The sequence below is a fragment of the Sinocyclocheilus grahami genome, unplaced genomic scaffold (genome assembly GCF_001515645.1).
Source record: "Sinocyclocheilus grahami isolate Dianchi unplaced genomic scaffold, SAMN03320097.WGS_v1.1 scaffold266.1, whole genome shotgun sequence".
Taxonomy (NCBI): domain Eukaryota; kingdom Metazoa; phylum Chordata; class Actinopteri; order Cypriniformes; family Cyprinidae; genus Sinocyclocheilus; species Sinocyclocheilus grahami.
Window position 1 is genome coordinate 1,076,181 of NW_015505445.1, and position 24,018 is coordinate 1,100,198.

The 24,018-nt window shown below is 36.9% G+C and overlaps 1 protein-coding gene across 1 annotated transcript in view; it reads left to right on the forward strand.

Moving 5' to 3' along the window:
• The window catches only part of LOC107599416 (forkhead box protein P1-B-like), a 205,696-nt gene that overhangs the window by 87,931 nt on the left and 93,747 nt on the right, over positions 1-24,018 (forward strand). The window contains exon 7 of the mRNA XM_016290997.1: positions 5,353-5,519. Coding sequence (XP_016146483.1) covers positions 5,364-5,519 — 156 coding nt within the window. The 5' untranslated portion in view covers positions 5,353-5,363. The remainder of the gene's footprint in view (positions 1-5,352; positions 5,520-24,018) is intronic.

Genomic DNA, 24,018 nt, shown 5'->3' on the forward strand with positions numbered 1-24,018 from the left:
GGCTTGGCTGTAGTTATGTTGTTGCCTTTTTCCATTAATGCCAATTGACACTATGGCAGTGCAACTGGGTAATTTACCCCCATGATAATGTGTCTAATAATACAGGCCCTCTCATGGTTTAGACTGAAAATATTAATTAGACAAAGTTCGCAGAGGCTAAACTCCCCATCCCACAAATACGCGTTTGACACATTTCCTCTGTGCAAAAGTCTTCGTTCTCTCTACCCATGGGAGCGCTCCTTGCATGAATTTCGAGTAACAATGATTAAAAATATATGACACACTTTTAAATAATATTAAAACAATATGCACTTTGGCCAGTCCCAGCGGAATGCGGGAGATTGAATGCCTTGTTTTCTCTGCCGAATGCGTGCGGGTGTTTGACAGTTCTAATTTGTCCGTTGTGCTGTTGGGTCTTTTGAGTGAAGGCCTCCTTCCCCACGGCTCGATGTCTCACATGCGCACGTTGAGACCCGGTTCACCGTTACCGACTCTTTGCTGCCGTGCTTGTGCACTAATCATCACAAGCCGTCTGTGAACGAATCCTTCAATGTCGCTTGAAGGAGAGTCGCTCAAGAGTTTGCCATAAAACACTCATGTAGTTCCACATCCCAAAATTGGCCTTTCTATCCTGGTAGCAGCTGCATTAAAACTCATTAGACTTTTTCTTATTTACTTTAGTCTCTGTTGGCTGTTTCGCTAAAAATACCATGGCCTGCCTTACTTTTGTGTGTTCCATCATAGCCTCGGTACAGCAGGGCCTTAAACGCTGCACAGACTTTGTTGTAAATTAATTTGGAGGAGACTGTTTTGTGTACCTTTTGAAATTATACATCTATTTAGCCTCTCCACTGGAGTTGTCTTCCGGTTAAAGGCATCCTGATTGTTCATTTCTTGTTCATTTCTCAAGCTTGTAGTGTGGTAATGGGTTCATATTTATTTAAATCATTGTGCACAACAGAGCGCCAGCATCGGTTAGCAGTGATGGTCTGGTGATATGTTTCAATCTGGATTTCACGCATAAGGATCTTATTACATTCCTCTCGATGTGTATTAAATATGTGTTTAGACCCCTGTATCACTCGGTTTTGTAGTTCTTCATAGCGGTAGTAAATCGATTTGGAGAGTTAAATGGAATGCATGTGAGAACGTTGGACTGAGAAGACAGGAAGTTGAAAAATCTAAACACTACACTCTTTGGAAAATTAAAAAATATTTTTTCAATACTTTAGTTTTGAAACTTGACACACAAAAGAAAATTCTACTCGTCTAATTACCCTTACCTTACCCTTATAAAGTATGTCCAGTTTGGGGTCTGTAACGTTTTTGAAAGAAACTGAACAAGGCTGCATTTATTTGATCTAATATATAGTAAAAACAGTAATAATCTGAAATATTATTACAGCATAAAACGCATGTTTTCTATCGTAATATATCTTTTTTTTTCTGTGTTTTCAGTAGGCATTACTCCAGTGTCACATGATCCTTCAGAAATCATTCTGATATGCATTTCTTACTATTATTAATTATGTAAATAGTTGTGCTGCTTAATGTTTTTGTGGAAACTGTGTTATTAATAAAAAGTTCAAAAGAATATCCTTTTTTAAAAATAGAATTATTTTAAAGTCTTTACTGTCATTTTTTCACTTTTGAACAGTTTAATATGCCCATGCTAAATAATTCTAAAATGATTCTAAAAAAAAAAAAACTTACTGACACCAAACTATATATTATACAGTGGTGTGAAAAAGTGTTGTCCCCCTTCCTGATTTCTTATTTTTTTGCATGTTTGTCACACTTTAATGTTTCAGATCATCAAACTAATTTAAATATTAGTAAAAGATAACACAAGTGAACACAACATGCCGTTTTTAAATGAAGGTTTTTATTATTAAGGGAAAACTACATGGCCCTGTGTGAAAAAGTGTTTGCCCCCTAAACCTAATAACTGGTTGGGCCACCCTTAGCAGCAACAACTGCAATCAAGCATTTGCGATAACTTGCAGTGAGTCTGTTACAGCGCTGTGGAGGAATTTTGGTCCACTCATCTATGCAGAATTGTTGTAATTCAGCCACATTGGAGGGTTTTCGAGCATGAGCCACCTTTTTAAGGTCATGCCACAGCATCTCAATAGGATTCAGGTCAGGACTTCATTTTGTTTTTCTTCAGTCATTCAGAGGTGGACTTGCTGGTGTGTTTTGGATCATTGTCCTGCTGCAGAACCCAAGTTCGCTTCAGCTTGAGGTCACGAACAGATGACCGGACATTCTCTTCCAGGATTTTTTGGTAAACAGCAGAATTTATAAACCACAGTTTTAACAGGGGGGCAAACACTTCTTCACACAGGGCCAAGTAGTTTGGGATTTTGTTTTCCCTTAATAATAATAACCTTCTGACGATTTGAAAAATGACCATATCGCCCAACACTATTGTCCAATTATCGGTTATTGTCTAACGTGAAAATAATTAGCATCTTATCGGTATCGGCTAGAATTTTTATATCAGTACATTCATATGATGTGAATAATTTTTACCGTTTGATTTGTGTCTAAGTGTTGTATAATTAAATCTCATAATGAATATCCATTTTTTTATATTGCACATTATAAAGTTGATGCCTAAATTCACTTAGCATTTAAAATTATTTTATTTTATTTTATTTTTTTACTAAAGAGTAGAGAATTGTAATATTGTCCATTTGTCTGTTATTGACTTTAATTATGTAAATAATATGTAAATAATTATTGGCATATTGTTATCGGCCAGAATTTATACATCAGTATGTTCGGTATATCTTGGTGCATCATATGATGTAAATAATTTTACCTTTTGATCTGTGTCCAAGTTCCAAATAAGAAAAGTGAGTAATTGAAATGTGTATTTAATTTGCTGAATATTGTGTATCTGTGATCTCACGGGCTGGCGATATGACGATTTGAAAAATGACCATATCGCCCAACACTATTGTCCAATTATCGGTTATTGTCTAACGTGAAAATAATTAGCATCTTATCGGTATCGGCTAGAATTATATCAGTACATTCATATGATGTGAATAATTTTTACCGTTTGATTTGTGTCTAAGTGTTGTATAATTAAATCTCATAATGAATATCCATTTTTTTTATATTGCACATTATAAAGTTGATGCCTAAATTCACTTAGCATTTAAAATTTTTATTTTATTTTATTTTTTTACTAAAGAGTAGAGAAAGTTTTCTTCTTTACTCATAAGGAAGCCTTGGGGGGGGGGGGGAGCAGAAAAGAAAAACCTCAAGATGCTCTCACACCTTTTCAGTCGGACAGATCATTGTGTTGTCTAGACAAGCAACAAGGTTGAACCTAAACAACAGTGTGATCATGGGGTTTTGTCCTCCTTATTGTGACTACTTATCTGGAGTGTAAGAATGCTGTGCTTTTGTTGGGCGCTTGTGTAAACAGTAGAGAATTGTAATATTGTCCATTTGTCTGTTATTGACTTTAATTATGTAAATAATATGTAAATAATTATTGGCATATTGTTATCGGCCAGAATTTATACATCAGTATATTCGGTATATCTTGGTGCATCATATGATGTAAATAATTTTACCTTTTGATCTGTGTCCAAGTTCCAAATAAGAAAAGTGAGTAATTGAAATGTGTATTTAATTTGCTGGATTATCAAAGAATAGGCATTACTATATGGTTTTGTAATAATCTGTCAAATAATTTTGGGGTTGAATTTCATACAAAACTCACTATATTGCCATAGATACTTTTACTGTAATATAAAAATGTTTCGTAAAGTACATAAGGTAATTTTGCTCACACCACCATCCCTAGCCAAAATACAGTTATCTGCTTTACTCATCAGGAATCCTTGGGGGGGAGCAGAAAAGAAAAACCTCAAGATGCTCTCACACCTTTTCAGTCGTACAGATCATTGTGTTGTCTAGACAAGCAACAAGGTTGAACCTAAACAACAGTGTGATCATGGGGTTTTGTCCTCCTTATTGTGACTACTTATCTGGAGTGTAAGAATGCTGTGCTTTTGTTGGGCGCTTGTGTAAATGGGTGGTGTGAGCTTTTTTTGATGAAAAAAAAAAAAAAAAAAAAAATATATATATATATATATATATATATATATATATATATATATATATTGTTTAGTAGTTGATGTGTTTCAATTCATCCCAGTCTTGTTTACAGTACATCAGCTTTATCAAAAACAGACAATAGAAGAGCCACAGCCCATTAGTGGTCCAGATGGTTCAATGCCCAATGTGTTCGTCTGCATCTGTAACCGCCTCTCCCCTGCAAACCTAGCTGAACAATTATCACGCGCCTTATTACTGTCTGAGAGGGGGCAGCATTATAAATCTGAATTCTTTTAAATTTTCACCTGCCTATGTGATTAGCACCAACTGCTTTAAGGGCATTCATTCTGCCTCATATCAATAATTAATAAGCCAAGTTAATTTACTTCTGCCCGACTTGGTCAGCTTCATTAAGATGGTCTGAAATGGGGCTACAAGGCACTCCTCACCAGCGAGGGCCACGGTGAATGCAAAAGATATAAATCTAAGTGTCTATCTTGGGATGACATGAATGGATCAGTGTGTTGAAGGAGAAAACTAGACTTTTGAGAGTAATGCAGGACTGGGCAGTTAGATGGGAAGCGTTTGGAAGAACAAAAAGGCTTTTTGTGTGTCTGAATAGGCATCATTAAAGTGTAATGTATTATTGGAAATACTTTGGAAGTACATCGGAATATTTTCAGGTTTGTTTATTTGTGTGCGGGCCCAGGACTGTGGCGTTAACTCAACACCCAGGATGCAAACGTTTGCCGACAAGTTTTGAATTGGGAGATTTGTAATCTGACTGACTCGCCTGCCCTGTTTCCCATTAAAAAGCCATCAGGCTGTGGTTCTTCTGGGAGCAATGCAAGTAAATATATCTATTTCACTAGAACAAGTTTTGTTTGTGAGCGAGTGTGTTTTCTTGGGCCTCTCTGCTGAGACGTGACCGAGGTTGGGTTCCCATCCCGTTTGCTCTTTGCCGTTTCTTCATTCTTTTAGGCGCAGCAGAAAGAAGAAAGACGAACGGAAAATGATGAATAGCTTCTTTTAAGCTCGCACCTTTTCAGCCTGTGATGTGAAGAAAGATACAAGAAACAAAAGTGTTAAAGTTTATTATTACTATTATTATTAAACAAGAGTCATCCTTGCAGACAAAGCAGCACAGGCAGTGAAAGATGGGAAAAGTGAAATTAAGTGGTACAAACGGAAATTGATGTTTGCTTGAAATTGTTTTACAATTGTGTTTTTTGTTGTTGTTTTTTAAACTCCTGTTTTGTGTCTCCGCTGCAGGTTTTTAAGTCATGATGCAAGAGTCGGGGACAGAGGCGACAAATGGAACGGCCAATCAGAACGGCACCCCACCTAGTGTGGAGGGACACAGAGAAGTTCGATCCAAGAGTGCCACACCTTCCTCTGACATCACAGTGTCTGACCTTGTCAACTTCCAGCAGCAGCAGGTCTTTCTTTTCATTCAGTCCATTCATTGGTCATTCATTCATTAATTAATTAATTCTTCCTTTTTTCTTTTCCTTTATTCCTTCCATCCTCTTACTTTCTTTTTCTTTTTTCGTTCGTTACTTCCGCATTTTGTTCATGTATTAGTTTGTTCCTTCCTACTTTCATTTCTTTTTATTCATTCCTTCCATCTTTTGATCATTTGTTTATGTTGTTCCTCTCTTCCTTCTTTCATTTCTTCCTTTTTTATTTCTCAATTCAGTAGGGATGCACCGAATGTTTGGCAACCGAAATTATTCGGCTGAAAATAGCAAATAAAGAATAAGCGAAAAGACAGAATAAATTCTACCGAACAATGACGTGACGCGATCAACTAGCAACCAGCGAATAGTGAGAGGCGCGCATTCTTTATAATGCAGCACACATGTCAGCAGTGTGGAAGCATTTAAAACTGTTCGAGAAAGACGCAAAAATCATTACAAGCACCAGCGAGAGACTGTTTAGTACTGCATCGCATGTCTTCGATGAGAAAAGGAAGGGGTGATTGTTGCTGGTTACTGTATGACAGGGTTCCTCAATAGGCGGAAATAATGTGGCATGAAAATTCAAACGCAGCATCAGAAAGCTACATTAACTTATATCGTGTATACAATGGACGCGAGCGACGCGGCGCGACGCAATAAAATACAAGAACTCGTTTTAATCAGTGATGATGTCTTGGATGCGGCGCGACACGGCAAATCCCCGACAGTAAACTGCTGACTCGTTCTATTTATAATGTACTGACACAACGTTCAAATGATTTGCAATGCTTTGTCGCGTCCAGTGTATGCTAGATACGATGTGACAGCAAAAACATGGCGAGTGTGTAGAAAAAAAATGGACACAGAAAATAGATGATTCAAATGTGAATGGACTGAACAGTTTTGAGTGAGTGAGTGACTGATATCTTTGTTATGGAAAACACGTGTTGGTTCGCCGTGAGTTCACAGTTTTAACGTACAAGTTTGCTTTAATTTATTTTCAAGATCTGAGGTAAAATATCTGTTGCTTTCACTATGGCTATAAAGATAACGCAAAATAATATTCAAACTCACATTAGACACTTTTAACATTAAATAAAGCACATAGTCATTACCTGAGATTATTATTATTTTGTATGTTGTTCCTGCCGCGACGTCGCAGAAAATAAAAACCGTTCCTAAAATAAAATCCCATGTCGCTTATTGTCACGTGTCGCTGTCGCGGGTGGTTAGAACAAAAACTACATGGAAAAGATACTTTTTATCACGTCGTGTCTGGTTGGTTCAAACAGTGTTCCAGTTTGATCCCCCCCCTCAAAAAAATCTAACCATAAAAATATTAATACTGACAAATCTAATAATTGAATCTGCAATTAGGGAAAGTGAAGAGAAGAGATCCAGTCTGGGAATGAGCAGGAACAGTTGATTTGCATGGCAGACATGGAGATACAGAAGTTCTTCTGTATCTAAATGCAAAAATGTTCATAATTGTTTGAATAAAACAGACTACTGGGGAAAAAAAATCTGAATATTCATCCTCTGACCATCTTGTGATTATTTTAACAAAAGCAACAATAATATAATAATTGTAATAATAATAACTATTATTATATATAGCTATATATATATAGCTCAGTGGCCCTTGGCTTGGTATTGTTGGCAGAATTCGGCCCTCGGCGAAAACTAATTGAGGAACCCTGCTGTATGATAATTGAAATCGCGAAATGGCCTTAAACAATTAGTAAATAAACTGCAGAACGTTATGTTTTCTAATACACGCACACATTGCATGTATTCTGACAGCGCTGCACGAGCTTGGTGCGCTATCTGCTTGTTAACCAGGGTTCAAAGTCCAGAGCGCGAGGAAAATCTGCTCTCGTCAGTTGCTCAGTCACATTTTTATGAATTTTTACAAGGCATGTGACAATGCAATATGTACGACGTATTCATAATGAGACTCATTTATAAATCTGCTGTTGTCAACAAAAAGAAGCATTGAGGTCTTCCTGCACATTTCCGTCAAAGTAAAAGTTGAGAAAAAGCAAGAACTCTATCAACATTCATAAATGTTAGTATTGTAATTTTACTGTTGTTCTGTAAAATAAAATAAAAAGTAAGACAAGAATAATGATAATCATTACAACAGCTCTGTTAATACATTTATTATAACATTCACACATAGTGTTCAAATTAGGATCTGTAATATTTTCTAATGTTTTAAAATAAGTCTCTTCTCAGCAAGGCTGCTTTTAATTGTACAGTAAAAATGCATGCCGGATTCAAGAAGGGGGTCTGATGGCCAAAAAATATAATTTTACTAAGTTATTAATTTTAAGTTAAATTGTACTTTGTTGGTGTAGTGTCTGCTAGAATGTTAAAAATGTTCAGTGTTAAATATTTTTAAATTGTTGTTTTGTAATTGTGTAAAAGCACATTTTGGCTATTTAATTCATGCAATGGTGAAAAAAAAATTGGCAAAATACATGGGGAAAAAAACTAGAAAAACCGTGTTCGTATTCGGCCTTCGGCCCAGTGATTAATTTTGTTCGGTTTCAGCTTCGGCCAAGAATTTTCATTTCGGTGCATCCCTACAATTCAGTTCTTCCACCCTTTATCTGTTTGTTCCTTCCTACCCATGTTCCTACCTTTCTTTCTTTCATTCTTGCACCTGTCTGTTATTAACGCATGTCAACAGCATCCTTCTCTACCCTCTTTAAGTGCTTGTAAATATTTAATCGTTGCACCTCCTCCAACCAGAGTACATAAACACATTATTATGATTATTTATGTATATTGAGATCGGTTTGAATTTTTAAATGCACTAAGTGCTCTTTCTTTGATTGTGTTTTTGGTTGCCAATGTGTTTATCCCTGCAACTCCACAGCATCTGCATTCAGGTGAAATATTTATCAGGCCTGTTGCAATGCCATGCATAGGTGCAATGGAATTTATGGACTTTCGTGTATGTGCTGCATTCATCCGGATGCCACAGATTTCACCTGTCGCATTGTAAACACCCCTAACACTCAGGTCGAGATTTCGGAGAGCTTCCTTTCAGAGCATTGGGGCGTGGAGTGTTGCAGCTGTTTTTATTATATACCAAGTGTGCCCAAAACATCCTCACTCACACTGAAATAAACAGACGAGCTCTTTCTGTCTGTCAAAGTGTTGCGTTTGCCCACACGACAACGTGTTGAGTGGGCCAGCACTGAAAAGATCAGCCAGTCGTGTGTTATCTGCACCCCACGGCATGATGGGAGATGTTGTCAAGGGTTGTTTCGGGGGGATGGGGAGCCTCTGAAGTAGCTGTCTGTTGGAGTAACATGGCTGTCGTTGAACTGAAAAGGCTTGGGGTTTTTTTGTGCTCGGCAAACAGGACAGGTCTACATGATGGCTGGTTTGAAAGCAGAGAACGACCCAAAACTGATTTTTTTGGGGGGCTCTTATTTCATACAAGGGATATAGATTTTGTATTGTGTTTAATTTGGTAAGCTGTTGGTTGTGAATTTGAATGATTATTTTGGATTATGTGTAGGAATAAAACCCATTTGACATCTTGATTTTCCCTTCAGTCTGCTTGAGATCAATCTGTAACTAGAGTATATCGCCGTCAATCAATAATCTGAAGCATCTGTGATTGGCTCTCGCTTTCGCCTTCCCCTGTCCTCTGAATTGCTTCAGTCTGTCGTGTGCTTCTCGGACTTAGCGTGATGTTGTCAGTTCGAAAATCACAAGCATACTGAATTCATTACCGCAGTCGTCACATAAAACCATGGATACGATTTCAATAACTGCAGGCCACAGTTGAGTAAACAGTTGCACTGAAACTTAATTCCTGTTGACTTTGCCTTCATTCTGTGCCAGGGGCTCAATCTGATTCACTCGGCTGAGACAACAGGGTTATGACTCTGACGAATGCAAGGAAATGGAGAGAAAAAGAAGGGAGAGGAGAAAGAGAGAGGCTGATCGTCAGAGCAGTTGACCGAATCAGGGATGTGCACTTGACACTCCAACAAAAAAAGAGTAATATTTAACATTACTTCATAGTTTTATTATGACTGTGGTGAGTAAAGGAACCATCTTTAGCCTTTTCATGCTTGTTTATCAATCAATCAATCATTTTTTATTTCGGTCCTCACAGACAACTTTTCACAAAATAAATAAATAAGGTGGTGAATAACAGTATTGGAGAGCAACTCATTTAACAGCTTTTTGAAAATAGTGTAGCTTAAAACTACCATTAAAAGCTAGTTTTTCTATGTGGAGCATAGTTTCCATTTAAAGTAGAAAAGAAAAGAAAAGGAAAAAGAAAAATCGACCATAATATAATTACCCTTGTGTCGTTAAATATTTTAAGGAGGTTACACTTATTTTTGTCCATTTGATAAAAGGCCAGAGAGTCTACAGCCTACTTTCTACTTTCTTCAACAGTTTCTACTTTCTTCTGTAGAACTGTAGAAGAAAGTAATATCAAATACGGTTATGAATGGCATGAGGATGAGTGAAAAATGACAAAATTCAAATTTTTGGGTGAACTGACCCTTCAAGTTTCGTTAAGGCATGTCTGAACAAAGCAAAAATTCTAGTCTAAATGTCATAGCTTATAAATTATATTTTGGTTTTCATCAGTTTTGATCATTACAACCAGATCTTCGTTTTTTCCCAAGAACAAGGATTCAGTTATGTGATAATTGACATCTTTTATACAACAGACCAGTCTCTTTGCTTGTGTTGTGCACACAGTACATAAAGCGTGACCTTTTTAAACCTCCAAAAGCCCAGTTTCTCTTCTGACAAGCTGTACGGTTTTATTATCTCTCAATTTATAAACCCCTACGACTCCTTAAATATGTGAAAAACAACAAACCTGGAGGCTGACATATCATCTATCCTGATTAGTCGACATAACTGTGAAAGACAGTGCTCATTAATAAAGACGAGGGATAAAATAATTGTAATCTGTTTGATCATCTCGACCTTGACAGGGGAATTTGTCTTCTCGAACTAGTCAGATTTGGGGGGGGAAGTAGACCATAAGCTTCATTTAAACATCTCCATTAGGAAGTCAAATCCCCAGTGCTATTACCTTATATAAAAGAGATGTGTCCCTAAATGGGAGTTCTCTCGATAGAATAGAGCCTTTAGATTCAAATAAAGCCACCTCAAACGTCTTTCATCCTTGTACTAAAAATTTAGGTCCACTCTTTAAATGGTTTATGCATATAATTTATGAAAAATTAAAGAGACAGACCACCCCTGTCAGCATTTATGCAAAAGATTTCCATTGTGGCAAAAGTGCCATCTCCAATGAGCAATTCATCTCTCTGAGGTCTGTGGTCGACAAAATCAGGGAAAAAACATGTCTGCGGACTAGGGCTGCACGATATATATCGCTTCAGCATCGATATTGCAATGTGCGCATCCGCGATAGTCACATTGCAGGATGTGCGATGCTTAGTATAGGCTACTGAATGATGGTTATAATTATACTGATTGTTTTCTTTGCTCACACACAGACATGGTGTCTACACTAGACGCGACAGCTGTACAGAGATACCCATTTTAAATACATTTAGTAGCAGAGCTCCTGCATGCGATTTTCAGTGCTGGAAATCCGTTTATCCTTTGTTGACACTTCCGCGTCGTCCTGGAGAGCGCAGGTCACGGTGTCAGTACGTCATAAACAGAACGCGGCATCAGTTTACTTACTGTCGGGGATTTGTCGCGCCGTGCCACATCCAGTGTAGACAGCATAACTGATTATAATGGGTTTATTGTATTTTGTCATGCCGCTCGCGTCCGGTGTAGTGATGGGAAGTTCGGATCATTTTACCGACTCGGACCTTTGAGTCTCGTTCAGCAAAATAAACCAATCTTTTTTCAAGTCATTTCATTCATTTTAGCAAAATATAATTACTTATTTTATACAGTGGGGGAAAAAAGTATTTAGTCAGCCACCAATTGTGCAAGTTCTCAGTATTTATCGGCCGATACCGATATGGTGGCCGATATATCGTGCATCCCTACAAACAATACAAAACTATAATGCTATAAGAAACAGAAAAGATTAATTCATTGTTTACCTGGGTCTTCAGTCTATGATTAGCTCACCTCTTATCTGACAAGTCTTCGGGTTTGAGTCATTCGTTCATCACGTGACAGCCCCATAAGCTTTAACGAATGCAGTCTGAGCCGGAAAGAGAATTGATTATTTCATCTCTCGAGTCTTTCGAATCGTTTGTTCTTTTGTAACGTGACGTGACAGCATTAGTTAGTTAATTAGTTAATTTACAAGCTTATACAAACGTGATGCTGTCACGTAATCATGTGTCACGTGGGCTGTCACGTGATGAACGAACGACTCGAAAAACCCGAAGACTCGAAACAGGTGAACTACTTGACTAAATCCAGTACAGAACCTATAGGATGTTGCGCATGTGCGACTGAACGAATCACTCCCCGAGACGACTCGTTCCTCCCGAGTCACATTAAAGACGGTGAGAGCCACACAGATGGACGTGAACACTGAGTTCTGTAAACTTCTGCGTCTATTTGTGTCTGAAATACTGTGCTCTGCAAGTATCCTTGTAAATGCAGTTGCTTATGGCTTAGGTGAAGGGAAACAATTGAGAAAGAAAATGGATGTGTAACAGTATATTGGTTTACAGCACTTTAATGTTCCTGAGGCTTTCTGTGTTATGAATGTTAATCAAACAACAAAACAAAGAAAAATCACTTTTGTAGCTTTAACACGGATTTATTAGATTTAATTCATACAGTGAAGACTTATTTTACATTTGATTATTCAATTTCTGTACCTGAATACTGTTAGACTTACCTGAAAAATATAAAGCACTGTTTATATCATTTGTATCTTTGTTCTGTTATATTTATCTATGCTTGCAATTAGTTTATTTGCTATGCTGATTTACTCGTCTACAAAATCAGCCTATTCATTGATTATTTTTTTCCCCAAATAAACTATTCAAGTAATGTGGTGATTTTATTTTTTTTTCATATCGCAATATATATTGCAGAATAATAAAATATCGCAATGTGAGTTTTTTCCAATATCGTGCAGCCTTACTGCGGACATCCTTATGATGTAGTTGGGATGCAATTCCATGAAAAGCAGCGGAGAAAAGGTTTAGGGAGAATATCAAAAGAAACTGTAACAACTAAGGCCATTAACTTAACATGTTCATTAAGTACAGTTAGTTCTATTTGCATATATATATAAAAAAGTAATAATAAAAAAAACATTTATTCATGTCAATGGTCTGCAATTTGTTTCTTATTTAATCAGTTTACTGTCCTAATAAAAACACATCATTATTATAATTTAATATTTTATATATTTTATAATGGTTTATACTGTTTGTATAAATCTGTATATTTTATTTTTAATGATTGGCTTGGATGGGTTTTTGTTATGGTGTCACACAAGTGACAATATAAGTGGAATGTTTATATACTTTTTTTTGTTTTGTTTTTTTTGCATCGCTCATTGCAGCAACGAGTGCACCCACAGGAATTTCCCCATTCACAATACAAACATCCTTCCATGGCCATACAACCAAGACATCTGATAGATCACATCTCTCATGTGCTCCCCGAGAAATTGACACAATTGTGGCCCAAACCTGGAATTGTACTGACCTATATCTGATCTCACACAATGTACGGTACTCTCAGTACAACTTAAAGCGAGAATTCCGTCACTCGCGTTCTGATTGTGTTCCATCACAGGCTGTTATTCGGGCCTCTTCAAAGAGCGCGTAGAGTCTTGTCTTGCACTCGGCGAGGCAGAAAGAGAAGTTGTGGTTTTCAGCAACATCTTTTGATGAGGAAGTGAAGATGATCTTGAGAGATAAAGATTTAAAGAAAATGAAGCCAGCCTGCTTTTATGCAAGAGCAAAAAAAAACAATTTTTTTGGTGTTTTTAGCAATTTTTCTTTTTTTTGTTGCTGCTTCTGTAACAGGAAGTCAACCTGTGTGAGCCACACAGATATAGCTGTGAGGATGTTGTCGTCAGTTTCTGATCCAGGCTCAGTTTCCAGGATTATCCATCTGGGAGCCGTCTGATACCGCTTTATGCATTTGGAATAGACTGTTGAATATAGTTACGGAAGTAATTTCTGATCTTGCATGCAGCGATGACACCCAAAATAAATGTACAAGACTTTTATAATTGTTTACTGTACATCCTGTTTAGGGGCTGTGGAAAGATTTGATTGACAGCGAAGAGGGTGTATAGCTCAGTTGATCAAGGAAAAATCTGATGAGACACATTTAAGTTCGACTTTGATACCTTGACAAGTCATAGCACAGTTTGAGACATTATTGAATGTTTTCTGTAGCTTTAGAGGGGATACATATAAGATTATTGGACTCTTTCTCTTTTCCTTGCAAAAATCTCGATTTGCTCCCATTTATCTCATTGCTGCCTAGAACTGATTGAGTTGTATTGTTTGCCGTTTTTCTTTATTTTGCACATTCTTCACTCTCACTTTTCTGTGCATCTAAGCCTCTGTATGGCACGATTCCTGATGAGCTATGAGTGATTAAGTAGGTGCATATTTCATCTCTTGCATGTTTAAGCAAGCAGCGGTTGACTCCGATTTGCAGAGGGACTGCCAGGAATCCTGCGTTACTGCCCAGTTACTTTTGTTTGTACTGTCTCATGGCAGTCTTTTTTTAATCACATTTGAGAGCACCCTTACTCAAAGGCATACCACCATCATCTCAAAACCACAGAAAAGAAAGACAACCAGACAGAAATGCTACAGCACGAGTAAGTGTTGTTCTTTGATGGAAGAGTAAACTCATCTCAGTTCGTTCAGACAGAATCATGCTTTGTTACAAATCACAAGATAATGCTAAGCAATGTATATGTATATATATATATTAGTGTGTGTGTGTGTGTGTGTGTGTGTGTGTGTGTGTGTGTGTGTATAAAAGAAAAATCTGAAAATAATAGTTTTTTGTATTTTTATTAATGTGTATAATATATATTATTTTCATACAGTATTATATTTTTATATATAAAATAAAATTAACATTGTTAAATATTAACATATTAAATAACATTAACAGTAACATGCCAGTTCAACACCCTATGAGCCTCAGATTCTAACTAATAAATTGAAAATGGTCAAATTCTTAAATTCTGAATTTTTGGCAACCCAACTCAGAGGAGAGCCGAGAGAGGGTGAAGAAAAGACACATCTGTGCTCTTTTTCACTCTCTCTTTGCTTTAAGGTATCTGCTTGTAAACTGTTAATATTGTCAGATTGTACTAGAGAAAGGCAGAGCCTCCAACTTATTGCAAATCCTGAGCAGGAGATTAGTGTTATGACACCACATATTGCCCCAAATTGCTTTATTGGTAAAATGCTAGTGCTTCCTTCAATTTTGATAATTTTATGGAATCCCTCTTTGAACGGTTTAATTATGTTATCACCCAACTGGCAACATCTGTCTTTATCCTGGAACAGGTGACAGTTTTATTACGGGATGAATCTCTCGGCTGGATCTGCCGATTGATGGCCGATCTGATTCATAATCATACAGATGGAGATTGAAATTGTACATTAATGTGCTTGTACGTAGAAGAGAGGAGAAATAATTATTTGCAAGGAGAGGGAAAAAAAACAGAAACACGCTGTGCGTGAATCTCCAAAGCCTGCTACAATTGAAGCATATTGCTTTTCGGGATCGTAACTAATTGTTGTAGGCAATATATCCCTCTGGCAGTGCTCTTCTCACCCCCGATACCCCCAAACAGGCTGTCTGGAATCTGCAGGTAGTGGTTGCATCGTCACAACGGCATCTCCGATCTCCTCAGCAATGACACACGATTCACCCAAGATAAAATGCACCTACAAGTAGTTTGCATCCTGTTTACATGGTTTGATTGACTGCGAGGCGATGAGAGGGGCTTCTCTGCGCTGGCGTGCGGCAGTCGGTTTGGCGGTTTTGCTGTGGATAGCCTTTACGTTAGAGTGTGTGCTGGAAACTGCTTTACTAATGGATATCGGGTTAAATGGTCAGCAATGGAGACAAGTAGTGGAGTGAGAGAATGTGTGTATGCATTTGAAGAGGCTGCCAAAGTGAGCCCAAATGTGTGTGTCCATATGCGTGAGTGGGTGGGTTTTGTATCACTGCATGTGTATAAAAAAGGAGCATCCTAGTCTTCCACTTCCCATATACCTTTGCTTTAAAATGGGGGTCAATTTGTATGCATGCATACGTACATGTTTGCTATGCTGATACCATTAGTGAGTATGAAGCACTTCTTATTGTCTGCAAAGACCGGATGGGCTTTGATGCCAGTGTGTGTGTGTGTGCGCCTTAAAGAGGGGAACTCTACACTTTGAGCAGGTGTTCTCAGCAGCTGTCGGACTGTGACTGCACTGGGAAATGCATCCATGTTGTTTTAGTATTAGATGGCTTATTTGGAGTCCCTAAAGCAGCGAGGGAGGATTTCTTCTTAACGCACCACTTGAGTTTTCTCATGAAAGAATAACCTCTGTCTCTCTGTAATCCTTCACGCTTTTCAAACAATCAAACATCGCTGCGGCGTGCATGCCTTAAAGGAAATGCATGACGACATAATTTCATACTTTTGAAACATATTAATGCACATATTCCAGTTTTCACACGATCTCAACATAGTCATTGGATTGGAATGTTTACATACAGGGCCTAATATTAACACTCGCCCAGCAGCAAATGTGAGTAAAAATCCCCCCCCCCCCCCCTTTAAAATGATCACATTTTGTTGCTTTGCAACCTGAAATGAAGATGGACAAGTTTTTTTTTTATTTTTTTTATCCAGCTATATAACAACTTATAACATCCAAGTGAAAGATATAACACCAACATGTGAGTTGGAAAAAGGATCACCCCCTCCTAAAAATTGCTAAAAACTCAATCAGGTGTTGCTAATCACCTTCTCAATGGCACACAAAGCCATTTGACTTTCATCTGTGATCAGCTGTGGTCATTTTGATTAGCTCAGCATGAAAAGAGCTTTCCTAGAGCATTTCAGTCCTTGGTAGTGCAACTGAAGCAAACAATCAACTATGGGTGGCAAGGCACTGTCAAAAGATCTCTGGGATAAAGTTGTGGACCGGCACAAGTTAGGAGATGGATACAAAAAAAAATTCAAAGACTTTATCAATGCCTAGAAGCACAGTGAAGTGTATTATTAAGAAGTGGGAGGTATTTGGTAACACAGACCCTCCCTGGATCAGGACATCGCTCCAAACTGGATGAAAGAGCCAGGAGGAAACTGGTCAGAGAGGCTACCAAGAGGTCTACAGCACCTCTGAAGCAGTTGCACGAATTTACCTTCACCATCAAATTAAACTGAACTTGAGCAGTTCTGCAAAAAAGAGTGGGCAAATATGGAAACGTCTAGATGTGCAAAGTTAGTAGAGTCAAATCCCAAAAACTAAAGGCTGTAATTAAAGCAAAAGGTTATATACGTGTTATATCTTTCACTTGGATGTTATAAGTTGCTCTGAGTAAATACAGCTGGATAAAACAAAAACTGTGTCCGTCTTTATTTCAGGCTACAACGCAACAAAATGTGATTATTTTAAAGGGGGGTGATTCTTTTCTATACCCACTGTATGAGTACTGTTGTCCAGTAGCTGTTTTTATTAATTCTCACAATGCCTTAAGAACGTGAAATGGTTTTACACAATTAGCAAATCATAAAGACTGCGTTAAAATTATATAAATATGTAATCTGATGCACTGCCTGTTTTAAAGTGAAGCTGCTAAATGCTGCTGCACATGAACTCAATCTCTGCAAGTACTGTGAGTTTGAGTTGCTTTTTTACATGCATTTGAAAATGTAACATTCACCTAACATTTTAAGCTTGTAGTAACAATGTTTGATAAAACTGTTGTCAGCAAAAGAGAAGCATTTCATATGAGAAGTTTCTATGTAGTCTTCCACCAAAATAAAATTCATAAAATAATATTATTATTATATAAACTAAAATTATTATGAAATACTTTACATCTCAAGAGATTTATAGTGATATTTAGTGATTGATATATTGACATATTGCAATTAAATGCGTTTCTCCACTTTGTTCTGCCTGTTGTTTCATGAAATAATGCACATACAGTTTGATGGCTTGTACATTTTTGCAAGCCACCAGCCATTGGCAGGTGTGGCAAAATGTTAGTTTTGTTTACATACAAGGAAATGAAAAGACTATTTAGTGGAGAGCGTTTCTTTTTGTTTCGGCTAATATGACCCAATTTATTAGCGATAAAGTTAAAGATGCCACAATATCATGGGGATACATTCGAGCATGGGGCTTGTGCAATTTTAATGAGTGTTTCTTTTTAAAAAGAACTTCACAGAATTAATATGTATCAAGAAAAGTATTTTTTTTTTCAGAGGACCAAAAACGTCTGGGTAATTAATATTCATAGGCTGTGCTTGTTAACACCCCCAATGCAAATGCAGTGGAGATCCAATTAACATAGAATGGTCCCTGAGGAATCGGGACGATAAGGGTTAAACGAGCTATTGAAATTGAAACTAGGCCTTTCGGCCCATTTTTAAAACACTTATTTGTTTCAATAAAATGGTAATCCGTGTAGCTGCACGTTTCTCAGATTAAGGAGTCTCAAACGGGCTCTGGAGGCTTGGAACGAAGGTACTGTTGTGTGTGCGGGACATGCGTACGTTTGTGTGTGCGCTCGTGGTGCCCACCCGTCACTAATGCAGAAGTGCTGTATCTGAGGTAGCTTTTATTTCTTATTCATAATCTGCTGGTGCTAGGCGGATAATAGACGTCAGTGTTCATTCAGAGAGCGGCGCATCAGCCAGACCATGGCTGACAGAGCAAAGTGCTAAGGTTCTGCGTGTCTCTAGCTAGAATACCGGCTCTTCTAGTATCATTCCTAGGGATGCGGATGAGAAACACACCTGCTGAGACGCTACAAGAGTCTTCAACACTTAACAATGCCAATAAACGTGATTGTTATGTGATTTGATGATGATATGCTGCAGCTGTTTGTTTTGTTTGTATCTGACATGCACATATTGCCTCAGAATCAAATCTTCATCAGTGGATTATTACTGTAGAGAGGGTTTAAAACGTGGGAGGGACATTATAAAGACTTTTATGGCACACATAAAGATATTAGAATGCCTTCTCAGTAATTATCAGCATCACAGGACCGATTTTTTGCAATTGTGTAGTAATTGCTTTGGGGAGGTACAGAAATTACATTTGACATGCAGAAGCTAAATCAAAAATGTACTGTAGTAAGCTTAGGTTCTGCCATAATATCATACTACAGTTTTTACAACTTAATATGTCTTAGGAAAGGGATTTTATTTTATATTCATATTAATTTGTATTTATTACTCCAGTCTTCAGTGTCTTATGATCCTTCAGAAATCATTCTAATATGCTGAAATGATGCTCAAGAAACACTTCTTGTTATTACCCATGCTGAAAACAGTTGTGCTGCCTAATATTTTAACTAGATTTGTTGTTGTTGTTATTGTTATTGATATTGATAGTTTTTTTTTATCAGTTTAATGATCCTTGCTAAATAAAAGTATTGTTTTCTTTCCAAAAAAATTTACTTTTGAATGGTGGTTTGTGCGTGTATATGTATACATTTGTTTATTTTTTTTATTTTTTTTAAGAAAATATGGTGATCATCCAATACTATAGTTTAAATATTGTTATTATTATTAACCATTATTTAATCAGGCAAGTCACTGAAGAATGAATTCTTATTTACAACAACAACCTGGCAGGAGAATATAAATCTCCTGGAGGACATACAGACATCATTAAAAAAAACATACAATATATCACAACATAACATGAAAAAAGTAACCAGAACCATACCATGATTAAGATGTATTCAAAATCATTAAAAGTGTTTTAGCTTGTAATGACGTTGAGGGTACCTTTTTTGCATGTAGTAGTGCAAGATAAATATTTGTGTCCGTATTCCCTCTATAGAAAGACATTCAAATGTGTAAACCTGGTAATTTACAGTAAAAAAAAATGGTCAAGCTAAATTTGTTAGAAACTAATAAACATGGGCTCAAAGCCACAGACCTCAAATTTTGATTTCATGTTTTTTTTTTAAGTATCAAGTATCACATGACCCTGTGTAAAAAGATTACAGGAAATAAAAAAGCTAAAATCTCATTCCGTTAGTCCAGAATGAACAAGTCTGACCCATCTTCCTCCAGCAAACCCAGTTATGTTCATCACAGTCCTCTCGTGCCATCACTCCTGCCAGTAATAACCACTTCCTAGGTGTGATGTGGCCTCTATTCTAAAGAGAAATGGTGCTGGCCGCTGACTGCTTGTGTACCATTTGGAGAATGATATTCCCTGTCAGTGCCGTGATGTCTTCCCATAAATATCAGTGATGGCACCTTGCGTTCTAGGAATGACGCCCACCATAAATAGTTCCCCTTTGCACACCGTACACATAAATCCTTCATCTTACCCCCCTTTCCTTTTTTCTTCCGTTTGAAAGGAAGGAGGGAAGGAAAAGGTGATGTATTATTTACATGGACAATAAAGAAACAAATGTTTAGCAGCATGGAAGAATGCAGAGAGCAATTCCCTTCACAGTGGTGGGGCGTGCGACCGTGAGACGCTCTCAGCGTCAGTGAGCTGTTGTTATTTGCTTGTTTACAACCTCTGACATGATGTAATGGGATGGGCCGTGAGAAGCACTAGCTAGCAAATGGCACAGAAAATAAGACAAGGCCTTTGTCTGCACACACTCACTGTCTGTTTCTCTCTTACTCTCGTTCTCTTGGATTTTTTCTTCTTACCCACTGTACTCTCAAATATGTTGTGCTTTTGACTACAGAGATGTGAACTCTGAATATAAGTCACTGTTTTTTGTATTAGGATCTCCCCGAGGTAGCAGAGAGGGAAAGAGGAATATCATGTCCAGCCGTGAAATTCAAAAGTGAAATCTAGCAGAAAGAAATATTTATGACCATTTTCTACTTGATTAGATGTGGACGTTGTGAGCCGGGAAAGACAGAGACTCCAGACAAAGGGCTGTGCGTGGCTTCTGAACAGATGTGTAGAGAGAACACAAGAGCAAGTGTGTAATTGTTTGCATGGAAACAAGGTTTGAGTGATTGTACTGTAAATAGGAATTGGAGATTGAGGCATCCTTCAGTAGTCCTTATTTTCAGACTGTAAACCACTACACCATTACTATTCCCAGCATTCCCTGAAAGTAGTTCTGGAAATGTGAGCGTATATACTGTAGATATGTCAAGATTTTGATAGACAGTATATTACTTGTTGTTAGATTTATCTGTTTGGCTTTTAGTGGGTGAAAGGATTGTCCAAAATATACTGTAATAATAATAATAAGTACATAAATTAAAAATAAACAATTTAAAAAAATCTAAAATGTATTAAATTAAGTATTTCATTATTACATTTATAATATATATATATATAAAGTAATTACTTTTTAAATTATATTATAATTTTACCTATATTTTTGAAACCCCTAGTGAGAAGAACCACTTAACGATCTGTCTTGTGACTATTGTCTATGTTTGGTATCTTATTTTTTTTCTAGCTCTTGCTTGCATACTTTGCACACAAAGCAAGAGCGTGTGCGCAAAATGCAAATATTGTCTTCCTGCTATTGTTGAACAATTTAAAAAAATCTAAAATGTATTAAATTAAGTATTTCATTATTACATTTATAATATATATATATATAAAGTAATTACTTTTTAAATTATATTATAATTTTACCTATATTTTTGAAACCCCTAGTGAGAAGAACCACTTAACGTTCTGTCTTGTGACTATTGTCTATGTTTGGTATCTTATTTTTTTTCTAGCTCTTGCTTGCATACTTTGCACACAAAGCAAGAGCGTGTGCGCAAAATGCAAATATTGTCTTCCTGCTATTGTTGTTTTTTTTTTTAAACCTTGTGAATTGTGTTCATGTGATTCTGTTTGTGTGATTCTACTCCGGTTGTGTGTGTTACCGGGGGTTGCCAAGGGTTTGTGGGTAATTTCCCTAATGTCTTCTAGCAACAGAACTTCCTGTAATATAAGACTTCTTAGTGAAATGCTCATATTGTATGTGACTGTAATTTATCTTCATAAATGCTTATTGTTGTGGTATGATAAACATTTTTGTTATCATTAGATCTTACAGTACAATAATTCAATTAGCATAAGTGATTATGAAAAACAGTGCTAGTAAATAATCTTTTAATTGCAATATTAATGCCTTCGTTTTGTGCACAAGCAGTCTGTTCAGCTCTGCGGATGGCACATTTGATCCGAAAGCAAGTTAGAACTTCTGTAGGGCAACAGATAAAATAAAGCTAGTCAAAGTTTGTTCAAATTGTTCACACTTTATACTACTGTAGGCCTTTTTTAAAATTCATTTTTAAGCAAAAAAAATAATAAATAAAAATAATATATATATATATATATATACATATATATTGATGCACATTTTATTCACTGTTAAAGGAATAGTTTACCACAAAATAGTACATATCTGATAATCTGTTGATAATAATTTACTCACTCCCATTGTTTCCAAACGCATATGACTTATTTTTCTCTGTAGATCATAAAAGGATAATATTTGAAAAATATTCACGCTGCTCTTGTCCATACAATGAAACTGAAAGGGAAACAGGAGCTGTCAACCTTCAATAATGGCATCTGCAACTGGTTTGATGTACTATAAATGATTCCTTTAAGAGCAAATTGTAGTGTATTTTGTGTCTATACATTATGTGTGGATGTTTGATTGTATTTGAGATGATAAAAAGACTCTTCCTCTCCATCTGTCTTTCATCATCATTCTCCCGCCCTCCATCTTTCCCAAATCCCTAGCCCCACCCCCTCCTGCTTAGCCGTCTTTATCACTTTGCTCTTTCCTCTTAATATCATTTTCATCTCAGATTGCCATGGCACAGGGGAGATGCGCTTGATCAAATTTGGCTCTCGTAACGCTCAGCGATCCGCTTGGCTGAAATGCACGCGATGTGCTCTGAATGCTGAGGACGAGCGCCGCGGTGGTGCGGTGACTGTTTGATTCAGCCTGTCACAGGACAGGATAACAGCATCAGTAAATACTGATGGAGTAGCTTGCTCTACTCCTCCACAGCAGGCCACAGTGGGGGCAACATGTGTTTGAATGTGCCCTGGCCCCCTCAGGAAGTGGGTTATATCGAGGGAGAGGTGTGTGAATGTGGGTGGATTTCCCTCCAGTGATATTTATTTTGAATGTCACCCAATAATGAAAATCATTATTTATTCACACTCATGTCCTTATAAACCCCTACAAAGAATAATAAAAATGTTTAGTGCTATAACGGTTTCCACATTGGGATCAGAGACACACAAGACTTGATAGCATTTGGTATCTGTTTTAAACATGGCATGATTTTTGGTGAATACCAACTTAATTAGTGTGTTTTTCTCACCATATGGCTTTAAAAGACTTTGAATATAGCTCACAAGTCATGTGGGAGCTTGACAGCCCTGGGTCACTATATACTACCATTCTAAGGTATGGTGTCAGTAAATTAGAATGATTTCTGAATGATCATGTGACACTGAAGACTGGAGGAATGGCTGCAGAAAAATCAGCTTTGACATCGCATAAATTACATTTTGAAATCTATTACTATACAAAAGTTATTTTAAATTGCAACAATAGTTCACAATATTACTTTTTTTTTACTATATTTTTAATCAATTAAATGCAGCCTTGATGAGCATTAGAGTCTTCTTTCAAAATAATGAAAAAGTTTTAGCAGCACCAAACTTTCGAAATAGTAGTGTGTAAAAAGAAAAAAAATTTAAGTTGAGTTTGCTAAAGATCTCATTTTAGGTCCCACAGAAGTCAGGATGTCATAAAGATTTGAAAATTCCATGAAAGTAAATAATGACAACTTCATTTTTGGATAAACTACATGGTCTCAATAATATAAGGAATTTCTTCTAAAGACAAGCTTCCTCAAGGTGGTCTTGTTGACAGGTCTTAATCTTGATAGCAGTACTTTAGTTGGTGTTAAACAAATGCTCTTTTGCTGGTTTCTCCCTCATTAATCAGCTGCTGATAAAGCCATGTTAGGATTTGCCCCAAAAAATTGGACACTGTGTACAATAAATTAGTTATTTTATCTTCTTAAAATCAAAGACATGTGGAATGATTGAGGTTATTTATAGGCCATTGGGGAGATAGACAGACACTCCTGAGACAAGAGAGAAGTCAAAGGGAAAAGTTCTGGATAGGGAGGCTGGAACTGAAAGTGATGTCCAAGGGAAATATCTCTTTTTTTCTCTCTTGCTGTATCTTTCACTCCCTCTTTCTTTATCATTTACACCCACACTCACCAAAAGATGAAAATTATGTCATCATTTACTTGCACTTGTGTCTTTTCAGAACTGTATGA